At 45.4% G+C, this 25,393-nt stretch overlaps 1 protein-coding gene across 3 annotated transcripts in view; it reads left to right on the top strand.

Moving 5' to 3' along the window:
• Nucleotides 1-25,393, top strand: part of Tpst1 (tyrosylprotein sulfotransferase 1) — a 66,791-nt gene that overhangs the window by 32,026 nt on the left and 9,372 nt on the right. For all 3 annotated transcript variants that reach the window (XM_063271164.1, XM_006249234.4, NM_001011903.2), the window contains one exon: nucleotides 11,340-11,538. In XM_063271164.1, the coding sequence (XP_063127234.1) occupies nucleotides 11,340-11,538 (199 nt within the window). The remainder of the gene's footprint in view (nucleotides 1-11,339; nucleotides 11,539-25,393) is intronic.

Raw genomic sequence — 25,393 nt, 5'->3', positions numbered from 1 at the left:
TGCTAGTTATCTAATGGTAAAAGAACCCAGCTATCATTGAAAAAGAAAAAGTACAAGAGGAGGAGGAAGAGGAAGAGAAAATCCCAGCACCCAGGAGGCAGAAGGCAGGAGAATCTCTGTGAGTTTGAGGCCAGCCTGGTCTACAAAGTGAGTCCCAGGACAGCCAGAGCTTGTTACACAGAGAAACCCTGTCTTGAAAACCAAACAACAAACAAACAAACAGACCCTCAACTGGAACCTTAGATCCGCAGAGTAGAATGTAAAGAGGTAATGCTTACGGCAATTATGTACCTATCAGTCAGAGGGACACTTGGTGATGCAGTTGCTATATTGATTTGTTGATGCTGGCTTTTTTCAAAGATCTCTCTATATAGCTATATCTGTCTCTATAGATTTATAGAGATATAGAGACAGATATATAGTCCATGTGTGTGTGCAGGTGTCATGTGGATCCAGGTGCTGTGGAATCCAGATGTGGGCTTCAGATCTGCTAGAGGTAGAGTTACGGGCAGTCGTGAACTGCGAAGCATAGGTACTGGGAACTGAACTCAGATTCCACAGCTTAGCCCTGGAGTGTGAGCACAGAGCCATTTCTGTAGCCCCAGTGCAGAATGCTCTCACTGTCCTAGCAGTGTTCCCGTGGCCCTGGGCACTGGGTTTTTGTTTGGTTGTTTTATTGTACTCTAGGCAATGCTTTGCTTTCTCTAGACTGCCAGAGAGTTGGAACCGTAAGTACACAGCCTCTTCAGATGGGCACGTTGCACTTGGTAATGTGCACGCACATCTTCTCCTTCTCTTCCTGGGTTAAAGAGTTGGATGATATCCTATTGTCTATATTATCACCGTTTCATGTGTTCCTTAGTCATTGTGATTCATCCTAGAAGCTAGAGCTCCTCGGGTGCCTCTGAGACTTGGCAGTTAGGAATAGCGCTGCTATAAACATCCACACAGATTTTTGTGTGGGTCTAAGTTTTTATCTCATCTGCATAAACACCACAGAACATGGCTGTTGGATCATAAGAATACGTTTGAAGCTGCCAAGCTTCCTCCAGGGTGGCTTCAGTGTTTAGTTACCCCTGGGATGACTCATTGTATTTGTCAAATTGACACAATGTAGTCGCCTGGGACGGGAAATCTTAATGAGAGAGTCTGTGGAGGTTACATTATTCTGTGCACAGGTCTGCGAGGGATTTCTTTTCTTTTTTTTTAAAGATTTATTTATTTATTATATATGAGTACACCACAGCTGTCTTCAGACACACCAGAAGAGGGCATCAGATCTCATTACAGATGGTTGTGAGCCACCATGTGGTGGCTGGGAATTGAACTCAGGACCTCTGGGAGAGCAGTCGGTGCTCTTAACTGCTGAGCCATCTCTCCAGCTCCTGTGAGGGATTTCTTAATTGGAAGAACCGAGGTGGGAAGACCCACCCTGAAGGTGGGCAGCCCCATTTTATGAGCTAGGGTCCTGGACCGAATGGAGAGACGCACGAGCATGCATTCATTCGCTGCGTTCTGCTCCTGGCTGACTGTGGATGGGATATTATCCACCCAGCTAAAGTCTGTGGAGTAGCTTTTAAATGCATTTATAATTCTAAATTCAGGTCACTTTTGTTTGATTACTTCCCTCGTTATTAATAATGCTTTTCTGCCTATTCGTGTGCCGGACATTTCAGCATTGCTATTTTGGGTCTCGGATATTTTTGTACTTTCTGTAAATACTCTATAAATATCGAGCTTTGTTGTGGAGTTCAGTTACTTGGCCATTTTGAATGTTTAGTTAGAATTTTGTGTGTATGATTTGTTTGGTGAGTCAGAGGACTTTATAGTTTCTGCGAGGAAGGCCTTCTTGAACGCTGTCTACTCAATAGAGTTCTCCTACCTGGACGGTGGGAGCAGACTCTGCTGCTTGCATATAAGGGCCGGACACAATTCCCTATGCATTGTTTTGGATGTTTCTTTCCCTTTATCAAAACTCTAGGGGCTGGGGATTTAGCTCAGTGGTAGAGCGCTTGCCTAGGAAGCGCAAGGCCCTGGGTTCGGTCCCCAGCTCCGAAAAAAAGAACCAAAAAAAAAAACAAAAACAAAAACAAAAACTCTAGAATCCCTCTGTTCAACTTTGTCTGTGTCCTGAAAACTCCAGCCATTCTCCCTTTCTTGGTCTTCCTGTTTTGTTTTGTTTTGTTTTGTTTTGTTTTTGTTTTTGTTTTTTGTTTTTTTTTTTTGTTTTGTTTTTGTTTTGTTTTGTTTTGTTTTGTTTTTTGCTTAGTGTCTACTGACTCAACCTTCATGGTGGGACATGTAGCATGTAGCCCAGACGGGCCTTGAACTCCTTACATAGTTGTATCAGTCAGGGTTCTCTAGAAGTAACAGAACTCATAATGAATCTATATACATAAAGGGGATGTATTGGCATGACTTACAGGCTGTAGTCCCGCTAATACAATGGCTGGCTATGAATGGAAATTTCTAGAATCTAATAGTTGTTCAAGGCTGGACGTCTCAACTGGTCTTCAGTACATGCTGGAGTCCCAAAGAAATAGACCCTAATGCCAGTGACAGCAAGCAAGGCGAGGGCAAGCAGGTGAGAGCAAAAGCTTCCTTCTGTGCCCTTAGTTACACTTCCAGCAGAAGGAAGGGCCCAGATTGAAAGCATGTCTTCCCACCTCAAGATCCTGATCAAAGCCACCTGTCATCCTACCTCAAAGGACCAGACTAGAAGTGGATCTATCCATTTTAAACCAAGTAAAAGATTTCTCAGAGGTGTGCCCTCCACTTGTGGATTGAGGTTCATTCCCGATGTAGTCAGTTGAAACCAAGAATAGCCATCACAGTAGTCAAGGATGGTCTTGAATTTCTGATCTTCTACTTCTATTTCCAGACTGTTGGGATTTTAGACATGTGGCAGCAATCTCATCCCCTCTTCTTTCTATCACGTGTTGATGCATCCCGGGTTTTGTAGTGGTAACTGTGCTGTTGTGAGTACTGTTTTCTGCTCTGTCTCTGTAACACAGTTACCTTACCTTTCAGTATGTATTCCTAGTATGTCAAGGTGAGGCCAGTTTTCTCTGAACAGTTACATCTCAGGTAGTTTGGATACTTATGTTTGTCACAGCTTCTGGATCCTATGCTAGTGTCAGAGCTGGTTCATTTGGAATTTGGGATCATTTATTTTTACAACATTGTACATTTGCAGTAAGTGCTTGATACATTGATTTAATAGGATTGGGGGGAAAGGCATCTGCAAGTGGTTTGAAATGAAGGTTCTGTGGTTAGAGAACTCAAGTTCAGGTCCCAGATTGAGTGACTCACAAATGTGTAACTCTAGTCTCAGGGGTTCTGATGCCCTCTCTGTCTCCACTGACAACTGCACATGTGTCTTGCATGTACACACACCCAGGTACACACATGTAATAACACAAGTAAATATCTGTACATCTTAAAGAAGATGAAATGAGGCTGGAGGGACAGCTCATCAATTAAGAGCACTGTCTGCTTCTGCACAGGACCCAGGTTCAATTCCCAGCACTCTGAGGATGGCCTACAATAGGATGGAATTCCAATTCTAGGGGGCCCTCTTCTGGCCTCTGTATATCAGGCACATGCATGGTGTACATACATGCATACAGGCAAACCATTCATCTACATGAAATACAATTAATCAATCTTAAAATGTTTGCTGGAACCGTTGAGTTAGCACAACAGATAAGGGTGCTTTCTGCCGAACCCGATGACCCAAGTTTGATCCTGGTACCCATATGGTGGAAGAGGAGAACCAGTCCTTGCAAGTCCTCTACCTCCACACTTACTATTGCATGGTCACCTCTAAAAAGTGAATATTTTGAAAATGTTTTCCCAGGCAGGTGAGATGACCTTGACATTGCCTTCAAGACCAATGACCTGACTTTGAGTTTGATCCCAAGACCCATATGGTAGAGGAAAATGACAAGTTGTTCTCTGATCTCTGCATGTGCAACACACACACAGGCACACACAGGCACACACACACACACACACACACACACACACACACACACACACACACCCTATACATATACACCACGCAAGCCACACATGTACACCACATATCACACACATTCATTAAATAAGCAAATAATAATTAAAAATAAAATATCAGACCGGAGAAATGACTCAGTAGTTAAGAGCACTGACTGCTCCTCCAGAGGTCCTGAGTTCAAATCCCAGCAACCACATGGTGGCTCACAACCATCTGTAATGAGACCTGATGCCCTTTTCTGGTGTGTCTGAAGATAGCTATAGATAAGAAATAAGTAAGTAAGTAAGTAAATAAATCTTTAAAAATCTTGCTGTTTTATGGTAACATCAGAAAATAAATGGTGCAGGAAAGAACTATGGAATTCTCTTCCATAAGAGCAACATGTACACGTATACAACCCACATAAAAATAACCAAACCTATAAGAGTCAAGTTTTTCAGAAATCTAGAAACGTCTGTAGGGCTCAGGAGATGGCCCAGAAGTAAGAGCGCTTGCTGCTTGCAGAGGACCTGGGTTAGGTTCTCAGCGCTCTAAGCCTCTGGTAACAGTTTGTAACTCTGGGTACAGGGATCCTGACACTCTCCTCCAGCCTCAGCAGGCCCTGCATGCCTGTGGTGCATAGATACACATGCGGGCAGAAGTACTCATGCGTGTACAGTAAAACCCTATTAAGACCGTCCTGGGGAGTGCTTGTTCTTAACCTATCTGAAGTTCAGGGGGAGGGGTGGTATCAATGGTGTTTTATTACCCCAGGCCTGTTCATCATTCTCAGTATCAGGTGGACTCTATTGACAGCCTGGATTACTGGTACTGTTCTTTTGTTTGCTTTCCTTTTTCTGCTTTTGTAGTTGCCTGGAAGGCCTTGTTATTCCCCCTGCCTCCAGCTCCCAGAAGCTGCCACCAAAAGCATTCACAAAGGCTTTGCCATGCCGCCTGAGTCAGTAGATAGCAATGTGGACAAGCACCAGAAACCCTGAACACATGCAAGGATTCTGACATGTTTCTGCAAGTGCAGATAGCCCCGGTCCTGGACATGGTGCATGCCTGGGGAAGATTCTTGGCTGATCTCAAGGCTCCACAGAAGCAGGAAACAAAGCCAAAGGCAGAGTTAGAAACCACCTGGCTGAATACTGTGCTCCCAGTACACACAGAGCTCTTGTGGACTTAGGCACAGGAAAAACCGTCACTACCAGTCTGCCACACACAACCCTAAGTGCTGTGCACAACAAAAAGAAATACAGACTTTGTAGAATCAGTTTTGAAGAAAGCTATGTACTAAGCAACCACGGCTGCAAACTGTGTGTTCATGAGTGTGGTACACCTATGGGCTAATGCCCATGCACATGTGTGTGTGCATGCGGGGTATAGAAGCCAACTTTGGATGTTGTTTCTCCAGTGCTGGCCACCTTGATTTTTTTTTCCCCCTGAGGTTCTCTGACTGAGCCAAGCTGTCTGGCTCCCAAGCCCTAGGGATCTGCTTGTCTCTCCCTCTCCAGCTCTAGGATTGTAGTAAGCACGTGCATTTTCACCGAAGTTCTGAGGATCAAACTCAGGTCTCCACACTTGCAACGTAGACCCTTTATGGGTGGAGCCATTTCCTAGGCTCTGAGTAATTGATTTTTGAAGTAAAAACAAGCCAGAGGTAGGTCGATCTCTGTAATTTCTCCATAGTGAGTTCCAGGACAGACAGGGATACATAGTCAGACACTGTCTCAAACAACAGCAAAACAAATCACAAACAAAAAACCCCCGAAAGCCTAAATCTAATTAGGAGTCAGTTGGTTTCTGTGCTGGTTAGGTGAATTCGTTTTGTTTTTGTTTTTGTGAGCTTGACACAAGCCAGGGTCACTTGAGAAGAGGGAACTTCAATCGAGAAAATGCTTCTTAGGGGCTCTGTAGATCAGACGTAACAGTTAAGAGCATTTACTGCTCTTGGGGAGGACCCAGATTCAGTTTCCAGCATCCACGTGGTGCTGTGACTCCAGTTTCAGGAGGTCTAATGCTTTCTGATTTCCAGAGGCACCGAGCGCATGTGGTACACATACATGCGTGCATGGAGGCAAAACAGGAACAACATACACAATGCAAATGAGTACGTCTTTAAAAATGCAGAGGAAACATCCCCTGTGCAGATGGTCCTCGTTGTCTAAGAAACCAAGCAGAGCAAGCCATGGAGAGAGCATTCTGGAAGCAGCGGCCTTCCGTAGTCTCTGCTTCAGTTCATGCCTCCTCTAGGTTCCTACCCTGTTTTATTTAGTTCCTGCCCTGACTTCCCACAGAGGGACTCTGATTGGGATATGTAAGCCCATTACATTCTTTCCCCCACAAGTTACTTTTGGTCACGGTATTTTATCACAGCAACAGAAAGAAAACTAAGCCAGTTAGCATATTGAATTTTAGTTAGCATTTAAGTCCTTGGCCCCATGTGTTACTCTTGAAGTCCAGAAAAGGCTTAATTGTAAGCAGCGTCTAATCACACTGGTTGTTACCTCATGCTGGAGGGCCAAAGCAGCATGTGTCAGTGAGGGAACATTTGAGAACCGGAATGCAGTGTTTTTACAACCACATTAGGCCATTAAAAAAATGAAATCAGATCTGTTGTTCATAAAGAATGCAGCCCTGGCTGGCCACACAGCGAGATGTTGCTCCACAGAGAAAATAAGACAAACTGCACCAGAACTGCTCTCCCCCAATGTGGAAGAAGAAAGACTGAGGCAGAGCCAACATACATGGGAGCAGATTATCGACTAAAGGGGGGGCCTCATGCCCCTTGTTCTTGGGTTAACTGTTCTCTAAATGGAGAAATGCTCACTGTTTCCAAAACACCGAAACAGATTTCCCTAGCTTCTTGTATTCAGTAGACGAGGAGAGACAATAAGATAAAAACTACTTAAAGCAATCATGAAAGTGCATTTTTTTATTAATTTCATTCCAGAGACAATCACCTATTTTTCAAGATGGATATTGAGCTTAGACAGGTTGATTAGCATCAAAGAAATCAAATGTGGCAAACAGTTGTCCTATGTAAGGAGATCACAAGTGGGTTGCATCCACCCATTAGAGAGATAGTCTAATGTTACATACATCATTTTAGGTCACAGGAGAGGACAGTGTGGCTGACACTTGTAATCCCAGGCCTTCGGAGGTGGATCAGGAGTTAAAGGCCAGCGTCTGCTACATGGAGAATTGAGACTGTCTTAGTTAGGGTTACTTGTGCTGTGATGTAACACCGTGACCAAAGGCAAGGCGGGGAGGAAAGGGTTGGCTTTTACTTTAGTTCGCTGTTCTTCATAGGAGGAAACTGCGCCACGGCTGAGGCATTTTCTTTTTCTTTTTTTTTTTTTTTAAATTAACTTGAGTATTTCTTATTTACATTTCGAATGTTATTCCCTTTCCCGGTTTCCGGGCCAACATCCCCCTAACCCCTCCGCTTCCCCTTCTTTATGGGTGTTCCCCTCCCCATCCTCCCCCATTGCCGCCCTCCCCCCTACAATCACGTTCACTGGGGGTTCAGTCTTAGCAGGACCCAGGGCTTCCCCTTCCACTGGTGCTCTTACTAGGATATTCATTGCTACCTATGAGGTCAGAGTCCAGGGTCAGTCCATGTATAGTCTTTAGGTAGTGGCTTAGTCCCTGGAAGCTCTGGTTGCTTGGCATTGTTGTTCATATGGGGTCTTGAGCCCCTTCAAGCTCTTCCAGTCCTTTCTCTGATTCCTTCAACGGGGGTCCCGTTCTCAGTTCAGTGGTTTGCTGCTGGCATTCGCCTCTGTATTTGCTGTATTCTGGCTGTGTCTCTCAGGAGAGATCTACATCCGGCTCCTGTCGGTCTGCACTTCTTTGCTTCATCCATCTTGTCTAATTGGGTGGCTGTATATGTATGGGCCACATGTGGGGCAGGCTCTGAATGGGTGTTCCTTCTGTGTCTGTTTTAATCTTTGCCTCTCTATTCCCTGCCAAGGGTATTCTTGTTCCCCTTTTAAAGAAGGAGTGAAGCATTCACATTTTGATCATCTGTCTTGAGTTTCATTTGTTCTAGGCATCTAGGGTAATTCAAGCATTTGGGCTAATAGCCACTTATCAATGGGTGCATACCATGTGTGTTTTTGTGATTGGGTTACCTCACTCAGGATGATATTTTCCAGTTCCCTCCATTTGCCTATGAATTTCATAAAGTCATTGTTTTTGATAGCTGAGTAATATTCCATTGTGTAGATGTACCACATTTTCTGTATCCATTCCTCTGTTGAAGGGCATCTGGGTTCTTTCCAGCTTCTGGCTATTATAAATAAGGCTGCTATGAACATAGTGGAGCACGTGTCTTTTTTATATGTTGGGGCATCTTTTGGGTATATGCCCAAGAGAGGTATAGCTGGATCCTCAGGCAGTTCAGTGTCCAATTTTCTGAGGAACCTCCAGACTGATTTCCAGAATGGTTTTACCAGTCTGCAATCCCACCAACAATGGAGGAGTGTTCCTCTTTCTCCGCATCCTCGCCAGCATCTGCTGTCACCTGAGTTTTTGATCTTAGCCATTCTCACTGGTGTGAGGTGAAATCTCAGGGTTGTTTTGATTTGCATTTCCCTTATGACTAAAGATGTTGAACATTTCTTTAGGTGTTTCTTAGCCATTCAGCATTCCTCAGCTCTGAACCCCATTTTTTAATAGGGTTATTTGTCTCCCTGCGGTCTAACTTCTTGAGTTCTTTGTATATTTTGGATATAAGCCCTCTATCTGTTGTATGATTGGTAAAGATCTTTTCCCAATCTGTTGGTTGCTGTTTTGTCCTAACCACAGTGTCCTTTGGCTGAGGCATTTTCTTAATTGAGGTTCCCTGCTGCAAATGACTTTAGTTTACATCAAGCTGGCATAAAACTACGCAGCACAGAAACCCAACTGGGCTACTCGAGACCCTGTCTCAGAAGCAAACAAAAACCAGGGAAAGGGCGGTTAAGGGGACTCCTGCTTTTGCAGAGGACCCTAGTTTGACTCCTAGCACCCATGTCTAGCAGCCCACAACCACCCATAACTCCAAGATCAATGCTGTGTGGTTTTAATGTCAGCTTGCCACAAGTTAGACTCCCCTGAAGAACTGTCCTTTTTGCTACGATTGATGTGGGAAGACCCATCCCCACTGTAGGTGGCACCTTCCAGTAGGAGCCCAGATACAGAAAGTATGTGAGGAGGGAGCCTTCTGCTTGCATGGCCTGGGTGGTTTCTTTTGCTGCTGGGTGGATTTGCTCTGTTGTTGCTGATTCCTTAGATGATAGCAGAACCAGGGATCCAAGCATTCATTGTGGGGTAGACCAGAAGCCCTCCCGGAAGCCTCCAGGCTTCTGGCACGAGGCTGGGACTACTGAGGTGCTCTCCTTGTAGAATGAGTATTGTTGTTATCCTCCAGTGAGAGACAGCCACTGAGACATTCCTCCTCAAGGACCAAATAAACTACCTGGCTCCCAGCTTCTCAGGTGTGAATCAGCTGTTGTTACCATTTTAACACTTACTTAAATTCAAACACACACACACACACACACACACAGAGAGAGAGAGAGAGAGAGAGAGAGAGAGAGAGAGAGAGAGAAATAAGGGTGGAGAAATGGCTCAGGAGTTAAGAATACTTACTTGCTGCTTTTTCAGAGGACCTGGATTCAATTCCTGGTACCGAAAGGACAGGTAACGATCACTTGACACTCCAGTTTCAGAGGCTCCAGTGCTCTCTTCTGACTCCTTGTGCACAGCACAGTCTACATGTAATATGTAGACATACATGCAAGAAAACACCCATGCACATAATACAAAAATAATAATTTAAAAATGTAGTCTTTAAAAACTTGTCACTTTATGAACCCTTGATTTAATCACAATTGTCAGAGAATTACCAGAAGGAAGCTTCAGGTAATTTTTTCAATATCTCTCAGATCTTAAACAATAGCAATAAAAAGAATTCTACTGCATATCAAAGACTATTGAGCTATCATGACCAAGTAACTTTTATTTTAGCAACTCTCAACATAAATGAATCCATTAGTAACTTAAAGAAAAAAGCCCTGTGTAGCCTTGGCTGACCTGGAACTAGACCTAGCCAGCCTCAAACTCATGGAGATCCACCTGCTTCTGCTCATCTCAAGGGACTTCTCGAGCAGCCATCATAGTGGTGCTGAGAAGGGAGCAGAGGCTGGACTGTCATGAGCCATGGGCTGCTCGCTGACTCACAGATCCCGTGCTTTGCCACGTTGGGCTGTGGGTTTTAAAGCACCCCAGTGTGTTGAGCACTGCATGATAAGGCTCCAGGGAGATGGAGGGTACCAGAGTGCCACCTGAGAGCACGCTTGAGGAACATGTTGGCTGCTTTCTAAGACCAAAGGAGACACTTCCTTCTGCTGTCCATTCCTTTAACTTCTGATTATGGTGTGTGTGTGTGTGTGTGTGTGTGTGTGTGTGTGTGTGTGTGTGTGTGTGTGTGTGTGTGTATGTGTGTGTATGTGTCTGTGTGTGTGTGTGTGTGTGTGTGTTTGCACGCATGCGAGTTTGGGTGGGTGAGCATGCATCAGAGGACAACCAGTGTGAGCTTTCACCGTGTTGGTCCTGGGGAAGGAACTTCCACTTCATAGGCTCGGTGCAAGTACAAAGGTAAGCCGTCTCACTGACCCACGCTGTCTGTTCTGTTTCTGGAGACTGGGCCCCTGGGCTTTGAACTATATGGTGAGTTCAAAGTGAACCAGGCTGGCTTTGAATTCAGAGAAATCCACCTGCTTCTGTCTCCCAAGTGCTGGGATTAAAGATTTGTGTCGGCACATCTAGTTCCCATACCATCTCTGCTAAAGGATTGTGATATGTTATATTAGGATATGTTAATTCATCCAACCTTTTGTAATTGACAGATTTTTTTTTAAATTTAAAGCATGAATTCGTGAGAGAGACCGTGTGTGTGTGTGTGTGTGTGTGTGTGTGTGTGTGTGTTGTCTTCCATTGTGGGTTGTCAAGCTAGGCTTTAAATGCTTTTACCCACCAAATCATCTCACCAGCTCAGGCTCAGACAGTTCACTTTACGTCCTAATATTAACCCCACCCCAGTACCCCTCCCCCGACTCCTCCCTCCCCTTCTCTGAGAAGGGAGTGCTGGGTACCCCCTTCCTTTTTCTCTTTTTTAAGTTGGGAGTCTCATGTAGACAGGATGACTTCTAACTTGCTTTTGTAGACAAAAATAACCCAGAACTCCTAATCCTCCTGCCTCTGCTTTTGGAGAGCTGGGATTCTATGCATGCCACATGTTTTGGTTTTGTTTAGAATTTAAATAAGTAATTGTTTGTGGTGTTCTTTTCAGAGTGGAAAGATCAACAGACCAAGTCATCAAGCCCGTCAATGTGGGGGCACTATCGAAGTGGGTTGGGAAGATACCCCCAGATGTCTTACAAGACATGGCAGTGATCGCGCCCATGCTTGCCAAACTGGGATATGATCCATACGCCAATCCCCCTAACTACGGAAAACCTGACCCCAAGATCCTTGAAAACACCAGGAGGGTAAGTGAGACCACCAACGTAACTGGAAAAATAGACATGGTTTGGGGGTTTTAGATTTTTCTTGTTTTGTTTCTTGCTTCTTGGGACCAGAAAAGTATCTTAAATGACTGCTGTCTAACTTGCTGAATGCTGTATCATCAGTGGTCGAAGCGTGGGCAAAACCCTTCTTCCCAGAAGCTGCGGGCCAGCAGCATGCTTTGTAACATTTACACAAACAGCAGGATTCTTAGCGACCTTGCTTCTGTTTCTCTTTCCTCTCCTTAAGTGTAAGGACCACTTTGCTTTTAAGGCTTTGTTTAGATGAGGTGTGGTTTTTTGACCTCCTGAGGGCTAGCTGGTAGGTAGGTTCATGAGAAGAAGGATTACATATCCTAGCCCTCAGTTGAAAGATGTGGGCTGGGGAGATGGCTCAGTCAGGACAGCTCCCTGCTCAGATAACGAGGCCCTGGGTTCAGTCCCCAGAACCCACAGAGAAGCTGTCCTCAAAGTCCACCTCCATACACATGTGTGCGTGCACTTACCCCAACATGGATAAGCACACATACATAATAAAAGTGAATATGGTTTGGCATGGAGAGACTGCCATTAAGAAAACTGGATGTTCTTGGCGAGGACCTGCATTCAGTTCCCAGTACCCACATGACAGCTCACAACTGTCTCTAACTCCAGTTCCGATGCTCCTTTTGCCTCCAAAAGCACTGTATGTATGTGGTGCACTTACATACATTAGGCAGAACACGTACATCAAAATAAATGACTAGGAACGCAGCTTTATAAAGCACTGTGCTAAAACCTTAAAGAACTAATCCGAATAAATACCTTGATGGTTAAATCTGATTTCAAGTCATCATTCTGCATTTCTGTTTAAAATTTTTATCGGTTAAGATAAACGTAAAATTGAAACTTTTGGGGATCAGGGTTGGGGGAAGATTCAGACAACCTCACCTGGCTCAGGGTGGTCTTTAATTTTAACTCACTATATAGCAGTGGGGCTGGGCACTGAACTCAGGTTCCATATTTTAGGGCTTTCTTTAAGGTCAGACTAATAAAGGTGACATCAGACTAGGGCAGAGCGTCTGGACTTTTTAAAAATTTTTGTTTTTTGTTTTTTGGGTTTTTTTTGGAGCTGGGGACTGAACCCAGGGCCTTGCGCTTGCTAGGCAAGCGCTCTACCACTGAGCTAAATCCCCACCTCCCCTTTTTTTTTAATATATATTTTATTTATCTATTCATTTAATGTATGTGAGCACACTGCAGCTGTCTTCAGACACACCAGAAGAGGGCATCAGATCTCATTACAGATGGTTGTGAGCCACCATGTGGTTTCTGGGATTTGAACTCTGGACCTCTGGAAGAGCAGACAGTGCTCTTAACCACTGAGCCATCTCTCCAGCCCTCGTCTGGACTTTTTAAGGTACTTGACATATGCCGATGCCCATGCGTGTGTACAAAGGACCATCTGAGAATCAGCATGAGTTTTGCTAATTTTAATGTTTCCCTGGCTAATGTCAGTGAACAGTGAACATTTCCAGTTTATTAGCTGTTTGTATGTGTTTTATGAACCACTCTTTTTTTTTTTTTTTTTTTTTTTCGGAGCTGGGGACCGAACCCAGGGCCTTGCGCTTGCTAGGCAAGCGCTCTACCACTGAGCTAAATCCCCAACCCCTTGAACCACTCTTAAGTTTCTGAAGTTTTCCTGCCCTCACTGAAGGTCTAAAGTGCCGTTTGCTTAATATCCAGTGAGCATTACTTCAGCTTCCCTTAGCAATCCCTGAGGGTCTTTGTATAACGGGCCGACAACCAGCTGTCTCCTGTGCACAGAAGGGAAGGTATTTCCATGAGCCAAGAGACGTGTGCCAGTGATATTCCGGGGTTCCCAGGACAGTAGGCTAGAGTCTCACATGTGCAAGTTTTCTTGGCTTCCCTCAGTGGAGGTTGGGAGGAATGCTGTGGTTTGAACCCAGGATACTCACTGTGGCTTTTGAAAGGGCTGCATGACGCACACTGGGGTGGGTAGATGAGAAAGAGAAGATGAGTTCTGTGTTTGGGCCCTTTGTAAAATCGCATGCAATGCTAATGTGCCTGGAGTTATTTTACATTTAGCCTGTATGCTGTGACACACATGTGGAAGTCAGAGGACAACTCTTGGAGAGCATCCTCTCCTTTCACTTTTATGTGGGTTCTAGGAATCAAGCTCGGCTTGCCAGGTCTGCACCCCAGCCATCTGAACCCAATGAGCCGTCTTGCCAACCCTGACCTTGTTTTTCGGGTTTGAGTTTTGTTGTTTGTCTTACCAGTTGCTAGCTGTATTTCAGACCAAATCTCATGCATCTTCAAAACCTTTTCTTTTTCTTTTTTTCCTTTTGCCTGTGATGACTTGGATGCTGACAGTATGCAGCAGTCGTGAGCTTGCATCACGATCATAAGCTCTCTAAGTGTCAGAGTTGTGTGGCTCCAGAGAAAGAAAAGGGCGGCTGGAGAAACTGTCTTTACTTACAGTGGGAAGCAGGAAGGAAAGGGGTAGGAGAAACACCCCATTAGGCTGGGAAGTAGACATCCCTGTCTCTAGGCCTAAAACTGTTGGTTTTCACAGAGCGTGCAGAGCCCAAAAGAAGTGCTGTGTGAGTCAGCACTGAGTCTTAGGGGTCTGCTGTCCAATCCTAAATGAAAGTCATGTGTGTTGCGGTCGCCATGACTCACACAGTAAACTGGAAATGAGATGCTAACACGATCCATGCCCTCTTCCACAAGCCTCTAATCCCCAGATTGTGGCACACTGTAATAAATAATGCTTTCCAGGTCACGTTTCAGCCTTCTCCCTCTTCCCTCACTTCTTAACCTTTCTAACTTAGTGACTTCTTTGAGAACATAATCAAATATAGATTCCTCTCTACCTCAAACAGGCATATCCGTCCATTGAGTTTCGGTGGACACAGATTAAAGTCTCCTGTTTCACAGTGTTCTCGTGAAGCTCATCCACTCCTAAGACTTTCATTACAACCTATTTGCTGATAACTGTAGTGCCGTGGGCTTTTTCTGAGTGGGCTTTTGCTGAGCTGGAAGTTCACTGTTCCTAACTGCTACTTGGGCACCAAAGAACCTCAAATTCCGAATACAGACTGACTTACTGTCCACACTTGTCGCTTGCTAGACGGGCTGGCTGGAATTGCTCCATGACTGGAAGAAATCTAGACCAGGTAATGGGAATGTAGCTGTGATGGCCTACGTGTGCAGTCCGCAAGCCAGGGAGCAGACAGCAGGCGGAGTACACAGGTCAAGCCCAATGCTGTTTCAAGACCTGCTTGCTCAACTCGAAGGGTTGGAATGTTGGGTGTAGCTCAGTGGTAGAGCAGGTTGCTAGAGTGTGTGAGACCCTGAATCCGATCCCTTCTACTACTAAAAAAGACAGCAAAGTTGACCAGAGAGCTGGACAGGAGTTCCAAGCCAGGTGTGGGAAGCAGAGCATGAGGACCACCAGGAAGCCACACTCATGTACCCTGGAGGTCCAGGCCAGCCTGAACTACAAAGTAAGGTCCCACATGCACTCAAGGAATGGTACATGTGGGGCCCGAGGGATGACTGGGTGGTAAAGAGCGTTTCCTGATATTATGCAAGCACCCTCATGGCAGCTCCCAGACCTCCCTGGGCCCAGGCACACGTGGTGCACATACATACATGCAGATAAAACATCCATCCACATTAAAAAATAAAGTAAAAGGGGCTGGGGATTTAGCTCAGTGGTAGAGCGCTTACCTAGGAAGCGCAAGGCCCTGGGTTCGGTCCCCAGCTCCGAAAAAAAGAACCAAAAAAAAAAAAAAAAGTAAAAGAAGAAAAGCTCTATAACAGAAATAACTGAAGCGGTCATGAGTCTGAGAGGAAGTGAGGGAAGGTGTGGAAGGAGTTGGGAGTTGGGAGAGGATGGGCGGACATGATATAAACACAGTACTCGCATATGAAGTTCTCAAGACAAAAATAAAAGGTTCTTGTTTCTTTTTTTTTTTTTTTTTTTTTGGTTCTTTTTTTCGGAGCTGGGGACCGAACCCAGGGCCTTGCGCTTCCTAGGTAAGCGCTCTACCACTGAGCTAAATCCCCAGCCCCAGGTTCTTGTTTCTTAAACAAGGAAGAAAAAGGGAAGAGGGAGCAAAGCAGTTCCAAATATGAATGGCGTATCCCACAGGAACCTCAGTAGACCCTACTGAGAAAAGAAGTAGTCAGTGGAAAGCAGGGGTCAGGGTGCGGGGCTCACGGAAGAAGACAGGAGGGAACTTGCAGTCAGTGAGGGGAGTTGGGTTAAGGGTCTGGACCCTGCAGTAAGGAGCCGCCTCCAGGGCCAGAGAGACGCTCAGTTGGTTAGAGCGCCCGCTGCACTGGCCAGCGACTGAGCTCTACCCATGGGACCCTCATGGAAGGAGAAAGGCAACTACTGAAAGCTGTTCTCTGACTCTGTATGCACACCACGTCATGCCTGCACACATACACATGCACACACACGAACGCCCATACATACACTTCAATAAATTATAAAGGAAAGAAAGGGAGCCTGGAGGAAGGGAAGAAAGAAAAAGAAACCACTCCCATTGAAACCAGTACTTGATAGAGCCTAGAAGGTACCATTCCATGTTGGGGTGTCTGTACCCAGCCCAAGCTGCTCTGCTTGTGTCTATCTCTGTGCCCAGCATTCTTGTTTCTCTCGCTATTCATCCTCGCATCACCTAGCATTGCAAACCCCATGGAAACACTCTTGAGTAGAGTGAGGGCTGGAGAGATGGTGTCTTAGGGTTTTCCTGCTGTGAACAGACACCGTGATCAAAGCACCTCTCAGAAGGACAACTTTAATTGAGACTGGGCTACAGGTTCAGTATCATCAAGGCGGGATCATGGCGGCATCCAGTCAGGCACGGTGCAGGAGGAGCTGAGAGTTCTACATCTTCATCTGGAGGCTGCTAGCAGAATACTGACTTCCAGACAGCTAGGATGAGGGTCTTAAAGCCCATACCTACAGTGACACACCTACTCCAACAAGGCCACACCTACTCCAGCACCTTCTAATAGTGCTAACCCCTGGAGCAAACATATACAGACCATCACAGATGGCTTCGTACTTAGAGTGCTTGCTCTTGCAGAGGACCTGCAGATCACACCCACCTCCAACTCCAAGAGATCGGATACCCACCTTGGCCTCTGCAGGCACCTGAAACCACTACACACACACACACACACACACACGAGAGACAGAGAGACAGAGACAGGCAGAGACAGGAAATAAATCTGAAAGAAATATTCTTTTTTTTTTTTTTTTTTTTTTTTTGGTTCTTTTTTTCGGAGCTGGGGACCGAACCCAGGGCCTTGCGCTTCCTAGGTAAGCGCTCTACCACTGAGCTAAATCCCCAGCCCTGAAAGAAATATTCTTAAGTAGGTCTATTTTTAGTATGGGATATAAATCTAGATTTCTTAGAACAGCATTTACTTTTTTTAAGTATTTGGGGATTTCGTTTTCTTAGGATCCTGGTTTTTGATGTGGTTATTCTGTGGTCGGAGAACGCACACACTATGGCTTCAATTCTTTAAATATGTTTAAAATTGCTTTGTGGCCAACATGTGGCCTCGTGTTCATATGAAAAACTGTTGTGCGGTTATGATGTTCCGTAACTGTTACCATATTGCTCAGTCCGATAGTTCTTAGCTGATTTATAAATTGGAAGAATACTATGGCAGTGGCCTCTCTCCTGTCGTTATCGGCCTGCTTCGTGCATTGTGAGTGTGCATTGCTGAGGGAAAAGCAGACAGCGGTTGAAGAAGTCTCTTCCTATGAAGAGCACCAGCACCGACGTTCTTTCCTAGGGGTCGGCCTTGTCTGATAAGCAGAGCGCATGCGCTTTGTCCGATAAGCAGAGCGCATGCGCCTTGTTGATGAACGCATGCACGCATTTGTTTACCTCATCGTTTAGTCCAGGTGTCTAAAGCGATGAAGTGATGACGACATAGTTGCCGTGGTTTGACAGTCCCTTCACTCTAGATGAGATGTTTAGTTCCTTACATCCATTGTGATTACTCATCTGCTTGGGCTGAAGTCTGCCATTGAGGGCTGATTTCTTAATTTTGAACGGTCTGTCTTTTTCCTTTATTTTCCTGATTTCTTTTGGATTAATCTATTGTTACTATTTTGTAGTCTTTTATCCACTGTGGCAATTATCTCCTCATTTTAGCTATCCTTTGTTTTTTGTCTGTAATGGTTGCTCCAGAACAAGGGCTGCACATTTTTTCCTGTAAATAGACAGCTACTAAATATTTTATGCATTGTAGGCCACATGGGTACTGTTTTTCTTGGTACAGATTTCTTTCCAGCATCTTTTCTTTTCAGCAAGATGCCTGCCTTATTAGGGTTTGCTAGCTACTAATTCTCTTAGTTTGGTTTTTAATCTAACATGTCTCTCTTTGAGAACCTTTTAATTGCATGTATTCACTTTGTACTGGGAGAGGTGCATAAGCACTACCATGCCTGGCTTTATGTATGTATCTGTGTGTGTGTGTGTGTGTGTGTGTGTGTGTGTGTGTGTGTGTGTGTGTGTGTGTGTTGGGGTGGGGGTGTAGGCCAGAGGGTGACTCCAGACGTCTTCCTCAGTCACTGCACTTTAGTCTTTGAGGCAGTGTCTCTCTACTGAACCCAGATCTCACAGATAACACTTCGCCAGCTTGCTCTGGGGAGGCCCCCATGTTCACCATCATTCCCGGGGAGTGCAGGGGAGCCAGCATTTGTGTGGACCTTCATTCTTGCATGACAGTGCTTTCTCTACTCAGCCCCAATCTGGCTCTTTGTTAGTTTTAAACGAAATGAACTTATTCTTTAATTCACGGATCCTTTTTCTCTTAGGAATCTAATTTGCCACCCAGTGACGTTGTTGTTTCAAACAATGCATTTCCCAGCTCTTGGATTTCCATTTCTCTTCTTGAACTTTCTGTCTTTCTTTGTTCTTCAGTGTCTGTGACACTGGCCAGAAACATCTCTGTGCTGTTGCCTGAAGGGTTTGTCTTCCAAGTTCTCTGCGCGGCTGAAGCCTGGGGTATTGCTCTCCCTTAGTGCTAATATGAAGTGGATTTGGAGTTTATCATGAGAAGAATTTGGCACTGATTTGAGATCAGCACGGGTTTGGAAATAAAGATGCTCATGGGAAGATGGGTGTAGGACACACTCGTGTGGGTTTCTGGGAGATACCTGCTCGTTGTCGTTTTGTTGCTATGAATACAGTTCTGGAAGGTTCTGAATTTGTCTCTTCATGGGAGTGCTAAGGGATTCAGATGAGATGCTAGGGTGTTTCCTGATGTGCACCGCAGAGGATTACAGCTGAGAAGGAAAAAATCCCAGATTGGAGAAGTGAGATGGTTTTACAATAAATTAAGCAGCCTTGTTGGGAGATTGTGGGAGAGGAGTGAAGCTATCCTCAGGATCCGATTTGCTCAGGACTTACACACGCTCGCTGCTGTGGCAGGCGCTCTTACTTGAAATGTCGCTATAAAAGGCCTGCTGTCTCCGGATGGCATCCCTCAGGGCAGATGTTGTTCATTGTTTTGGATTGTTTGTTTTTGTTTTTGTTTTTTGAGACAGGGTTTCCACGTGTAGATCCGGTTGTCCTGGAACTCACTCTGTAGATCAGGCTGGCCACAAACTAACAGATCTGCTTACCTCTGCCTCCTGAGTGCTGGGACTAAAGGCCTGGGCCACCTGTTTTGGAATTTTTGCTTTTCAGCTTGTGAGAGGCTTCAGCCAGACTTCTGAGTGAGGGGCCTTTCCCTCCCTCCTGTCTTTCTGTCCCATGTCAGTAACTTCAGAGACAGCCCCACCTTCACTGTCTTCATCCATGGGCCTCTGTTGAGCCTTTAGAATCATGGGTTATATTTATTTGCATGTCCTCGTGTCTTAGATGTTTGTGGCTATGCTGGGCCTTTTGTATGAAGGTAGCGCTATGGGCCTGGACCAGTCACTTGGTTGGTGAAGACCGGGCACAATGGCATAAGCCTGTAATCCCTAGTTTAGCTGAACTGATAAGCTATGAGTTCAGTGAGGTTGTCTTCAAAAGTGGAGGAACTCATGTAAACAAGCATAGAAAACACACACTAGGATAGGAAGTGAAATAAACTCATTTCTCCTCCTTCATTTAGCTAGGCTGATCATTCAGGTCTCAGAGTGAGCTTCTCTGCGGTTGAACACCAGCTTTTAATTTGGGTTTTCCTCTTGGAGTTAAGTGAATTAAGGGAGATACTGAACTTCAGCCTAATTCCCACATCCTCACTCCACATGTGCTAGCTAGATAAAGGACTGATTTCCTTGATTTGTATCAGTAACGCCTCTGGGAGCTAGCTGGACTGAACTTTGGGAAGTCAGCTGCCTGCAGCAGCCCCCCCTCCCCAGCCCTGCTCCAGTCATCCTCCCTCTGCAGAGCGTACACACACACGCGCGCACACACACACACACACACACACACACACACACACACACACACACGGCGGTCCAGCTGCCCACCAAGAGAGGCATTTGTACTCTTTGTGCCTTCCACATTCTTGTTATTGTTGTCTGAGACAGTCTCACCGTGTAGCACTGGCTGGCTTTGAACTTGTTACATAGATAAGGCTGACCTAATTCACAGAGATCCTCCTGCCTCTCTGTGAGGGGCAAAATGGGTTTGGACTCAGCATGCTTCTGCTCTGGAACTCCCAGGTTTACTCTATCCTCCCACCTCAGCCTGCTGAGCACAGGGACCACCCAGTGCACGGACTGCCGAGCGCTTTCACTGAGCGGGGAGGTTGTTAGGAATCGTTTTGTTTTGCTTTTGCTGTTATTGTTTTTGAAACCAGGGTCTTACGAAGCCCAGGCTGCCTGGGATTCATTGTTAGTTAGGATGACTCTGAACTTCTGATCCTCCTGCCTCTGCCTCCCAAGTGCAGGATCACAGGCATGCTCCCGGCCACCCGTCAGCTCCAATGTGGTTTTTATTTGTTTGTTTTTAGATTTATTTATTAAATTCTATGTGTATGGGTGTTTTGCCTGCCTGCATGTATATATGTGTGTATCCTGCATGCACGCCTGGTATCCACATGAGTCAGAGGAAGTGGATCCCCTGGAAATGCAGGGTAGTTATGAGCCAGCGTGGCTGCTGAGAACCAAACCCGGTCTTCTGAAGAAAGAGCAAAGATGTTCTTAACCACTGAGCCATCCCTTCAGCCCCTGCCCTGTGTTTTAGGGGGATTAAAAGTGTTAGAAACCCCATTTGTTCACAATCCCAAGCCTGAGGTAGGATGGCCCTGAGTCCAGGGACAGCCTAGACTACATAGTGGGTGCCAGGCACTCAGAATTGGTAGTCGTTTGCTTTCGTTTTAATCTCTGACCACACTCTTTCTACAAAGACACTATAAAATAAAGAAACCTCTAAGCTAAAGAGTGAGAAATGCCTCCACTAAGCTTATGAGCAAGCCACGAAGCTCCTTACACAGAGACCACTTTTAAAAGACAGAGCAAGACTGACTTGTCTTTACCGCACCTCTTATCCAAATCAGAGGGGCTGCCCTGCCTAAAAAAGGCAGGCAACTCAAGGGAGAAGCCAGCCTTTGAAAACCCTGACTTGTGGTAAGGATGGACCAGAAACCGTAGAAATGTTTAAGTGAGGGACACAGGCACATGGGAAGTGCTCTTCCAGGATGCACAGCTAAAGGCTACAAATGAGGGGACTGGAGAGATGGCTCGGAAGAGCACAGGCTGCTCTTTCAGAGGGCCTGGGTTCAATTCCCCACACCCACATGGTGGCTCACAAGCACCTGTAACCCTAGAGCTACAGGATCCGAAACCCTCTGCTGGTCTTGATAGATACCACATACACACCTGCTACACAGGATGACATACAAAGCACCCATCATGCAGAAAACAGTAAAATAATAATTACATCTTTAAATATTGGAGGTAAAGGTGATAATTACAGAAAAAGTCATATAGGTGAGGCAAAATGGAGAATTATCCAGTGTATAATAGTGCCTCCAAAGGAGAGAACAGGGTAATGGGAAGCTTTCTGGGTTGGCTGTGACCCTGACAAGGACCAGCTCACACTGACTCTAAGGAACACTGTGGGACGATAGCAGAACCTGGAGAGATTGTGGTGGTGTTTTAACTGTTTCAAGGATCTTGGTTTCAAGGCAAAAAAGAAAAGGAGGACGGAGGACCAGGGAGGATCAGGGAGGAGGAGGAAGGAGGGGGAAGATCAGGGAGAAGGAGGAGGAGGGAAGACCAGGGAGGAGCAGTCAATGAACAGTAGTAGTCCTGGCTGCAGCGCTCTCACTCGCAGCAGTAAGTGTTAGAAACGGCACACGTGGCAGTGGTTTCTAACTGGACAGTTAGTGCTTTTACTAACTTTTGAGAGTAGAGCGTATCATTTCCCTTAGCCTCTAGTTCTTTTACATTTATTTATTTTCAGTTTTTCGAGACAGGATTTGGCCATGCAGCTAAATTGTGCAGGAACTCACTTTATAGCCTAGACTCGCCTCAAACTTACCATCCTACTGTCGCAACCCTTTGAGGACTTGAACGGCTAATGAGTGACACCATGCCCAACCCACTGCCTCTTATAATTTTTATTTTTAGATTAAAAATGTATGTATATGAGTGTTTTGCTTGCATGTCTGTCCGAGTATCACATGTGTACAGAGTTCAGGAGTCTGATCCCTTAGGATTGGAATTTTCTCCAGGGACAGGCCCTGGTTATGCTATTTAGTCCCAAGTGGTCAGCCTTAAACGAGAACATACAAGCAACAGCAAATGGACTTAGGTTTTATGTGTACATGTATGTTTACATACGTATCCCCAACCTCTTCACAGAGTAGTGGGAGCTGGGCCAGGATACTGGTCTCTGACTGACAGTCGCTGGCTCTTTAGAGCACTCGCACTTACAGTGACGTGGCTGTCGTCCTTGAAAAACGAGGTCCAGCACACCGGTCCTGAGCTGTAGTCTTCAGACCCTTATCCTGGGGCTGGAGCGATGGTTTCACAGCTAAGAGCACAGGCTGCTCTTCCAGAGGACCTAGGTTCAATCCCCAGCAACCATGTGGTACTTATAACCGCCTGTAACTCCAGTTCCAGGGAGGGTCTGGCACTCTCTTCCAGACTCCATGGGTACTGCATGAATGTCCCGCACAGACATACATGCAGGCAAAACACCCATACACATAAACTGAAAACAAGCAACAAACTGTGGACCAAGTTTGCACCGAACTCACAGATTCTCCTCTCTCTGCCTCCTGAGTTCTGGGTTTGAGAGCCATCCCACCATCCTGGGTGGAATTCAAGGTCTTACTGCTAAATTTTGTACGTTGATACTGCATACTGATAGGAAAAGTTTTCTATTTAATACTAGCTTACAGTCCCGATTTAAGCACATTTTGACTCATCTTCGTCCAGCAGTTATAGCACTGAAATTTTTCGATTCATATTAAAGACATTTTTTTTCTTTTTTTCGGAGCTGAGGACCGAACCCAGGGCCTTGCACTTGCTAGGCAAGCGCTCTACCACTGAGCTAAATCCCCAACCCCTATTAAAGACATTTTTAAGTGGATTTTTATATTTCTGTGCTGATTGATTCATTCTTCTTCATAATATAGGAGCATTATCATTTTCCTCAGACAGGACCAGACCTTTGAACTTTCTAAGAACTCAATCTGATGTGCACAACTGCCAGAACCTTAGAGTCAGATGAGAGCATGTAAACAGGTGTGTCACCAGCTGTTGGTGTTTCTGGTTTGGAGATAATGAGTCTCCTCTGGGTCACACAAGCCCAGAGGGACGGGGACTGTAAACTTCAAAGCTGGCTTCCTTCCTGTACTGTCATTCCTGGCTGGAATTGTGTTTTCTCTGCATGTGAAAAATACCAAGTTACAATTCCTCAAGAGAAAAAGTAATAAAAACAATGAATTGTGTCACGGAGCGTGGTCTGTTGGTGAGATTCTGCCAGGGACTGAAATGAAAACTGATCTAGTCTGCGCACAATTACATATAATTGGACAGAAAAACAAACAGGAGTTGTAGTGAGTTTATAGAGAAAGAGGGGTGAAGAATAAAGGGCATTCTAACCTATAGCAGAGTTTAATGTATGGCCTTGGATATGAGGAGACTGTGAGACCCATCTATGTCCCGTGCAGTTTGGGGCTGGGCTGTAAAGTGGTGGAGCATCTGCCTGTGTACGCCATGTCCTGGCTTCTGTCCAAGGTACCGCAGAGATACGTAAAGCAAAGCGCGGTGTGTGTGCGCTGAAAAAACCGCGAACAGAAGCAGCACTCCAGTCCGAGGTGTCTAGGACAGCTCCAGGCACATAAGCTGGGCACCAGCACTTAGTGATTTCTTGTTGGACATTGCAGAAAGCTTTCTCATTGTAAGGGTTTTGTTTTTGTTTTTTCAGTTTTGATTTTGGTTAAAGAGTTGCAGGCCATTGCTTACAGGCAGATCTGTTCCTGTGGACCAGCTGTTACCAGAGCTTGTTTCATTTGAATGTTCTGTACGACTACTTGTGCTCTGTAAGGGCAGAGCTGGGTCTGGCCCCACAAAGCCTAAAATAGTTATTTTCTGTTACATAGTATAGTTAATTCTTTGGAACACTGCACTCACCCTTACACTCTCTCTCTCTCTCTCTCTCTCTCTCTCTCTCTCTCTCTCTCGTCTCGAGGAGGAGGCACCAGGTCACACACTTGTTTTAAGTTACTGTTTTATTTTCCTCCGTAGAAGAGTTGACATGTGTTTTTGGGTGGGGGCTGGGTGCCCACAGTGTCTAGAAGAGGGTGTGGACCCACTGGAGTCTGACCGGCCCAGCGTCAGTGCCAGACTGAACTCAGAAGAACAGCTCGTGCTCCTAACTGCTGAGCCATCTCTCCAGCCCCCAGATGGGATTCTTTTTCTTTCTTTCTTTTTTTTAAATGTGTGGATGTTTTGCTCACATTTCTGTCTGCTTACTACACTACATGTGTGCCTGGTGTCCGAAGAGGTCAGGAGATGAGGTCAGCTTCCCTGGAACTGGAGTTATGGGTGGTTGTGAGCCACAAAAACCTGATCCTGTGCAGGAACAAATGTGCTTACCACTGAGCCATCTCTCCAGCCCTGCTGTGGTGCTTATGGCCTAGCCCAGTGAACTTAGTTAAGGTTAAAGTATTTATTGTTTGAAAGTTTTCATCTTCCCACCTTGACTCGGGGAAAACTTGAAGAAATAGTGAGACTATTATCAGTGTACAACTAACACAGACTTGGTTCTTAAGTTTTCCCTGATGGCTTCCTCTCTCCTATGTGTGTTTGACACATGGCTTTGGCTTCAGATGTTTTCTTATGTGGAAGTTTCCAGTACTCTGCATCCTGGGTATACACATCTGGAAGAAAGTCGTCCCATAGAGCCGACTGAGTTAAGATTCAAAGACACATGTGAGAGCTTTGTTTGTTTGTTGTTTTAAAGAGTCATTTAGGGGTTGGGGATTTAGCTCAGTGGTAGAGCGCTTGCCTAGCAAGCGCAAGGCCCTGGGTTCGGTCCCCAGCTCCGAAAAAAAGAAAAAAAGAAAAAAAAAAGAAGAAGAAGAAAAAAAAGAGTCATTTAATCTAATGGGGTGTGTATGTAGATGTCGCATGTCAGAGTAGAGGTGCCTGCAGGGTCTGGAAGAGGGTATTGGATCCTCAGAGCTCCAGCTATAAATGGTTGCAAACCGCCTGATGTTGGTCCTGAGAATACCACAGGGTCCTCTGGGAGAACAGCAGATGCTTTTATGCTCTGAACGATCTCTCCAGACTCCATATGAGAGGTCTGCTTTGTTTTGGGTTTGTTTGTTTGTTCTGGTCTGGTCTGTG

This window comes from Rattus norvegicus, chromosome 12 (assembly GCF_036323735.1).
Source record: "Rattus norvegicus strain BN/NHsdMcwi chromosome 12, GRCr8, whole genome shotgun sequence".
NCBI classification, from domain to species: Eukaryota; Metazoa; Chordata; class Mammalia; order Rodentia; family Muridae; genus Rattus; species Rattus norvegicus.
Note: the sequence above shows the minus strand (reverse complement) of the source record. Positions and strands in the feature narration are given on the sequence as shown.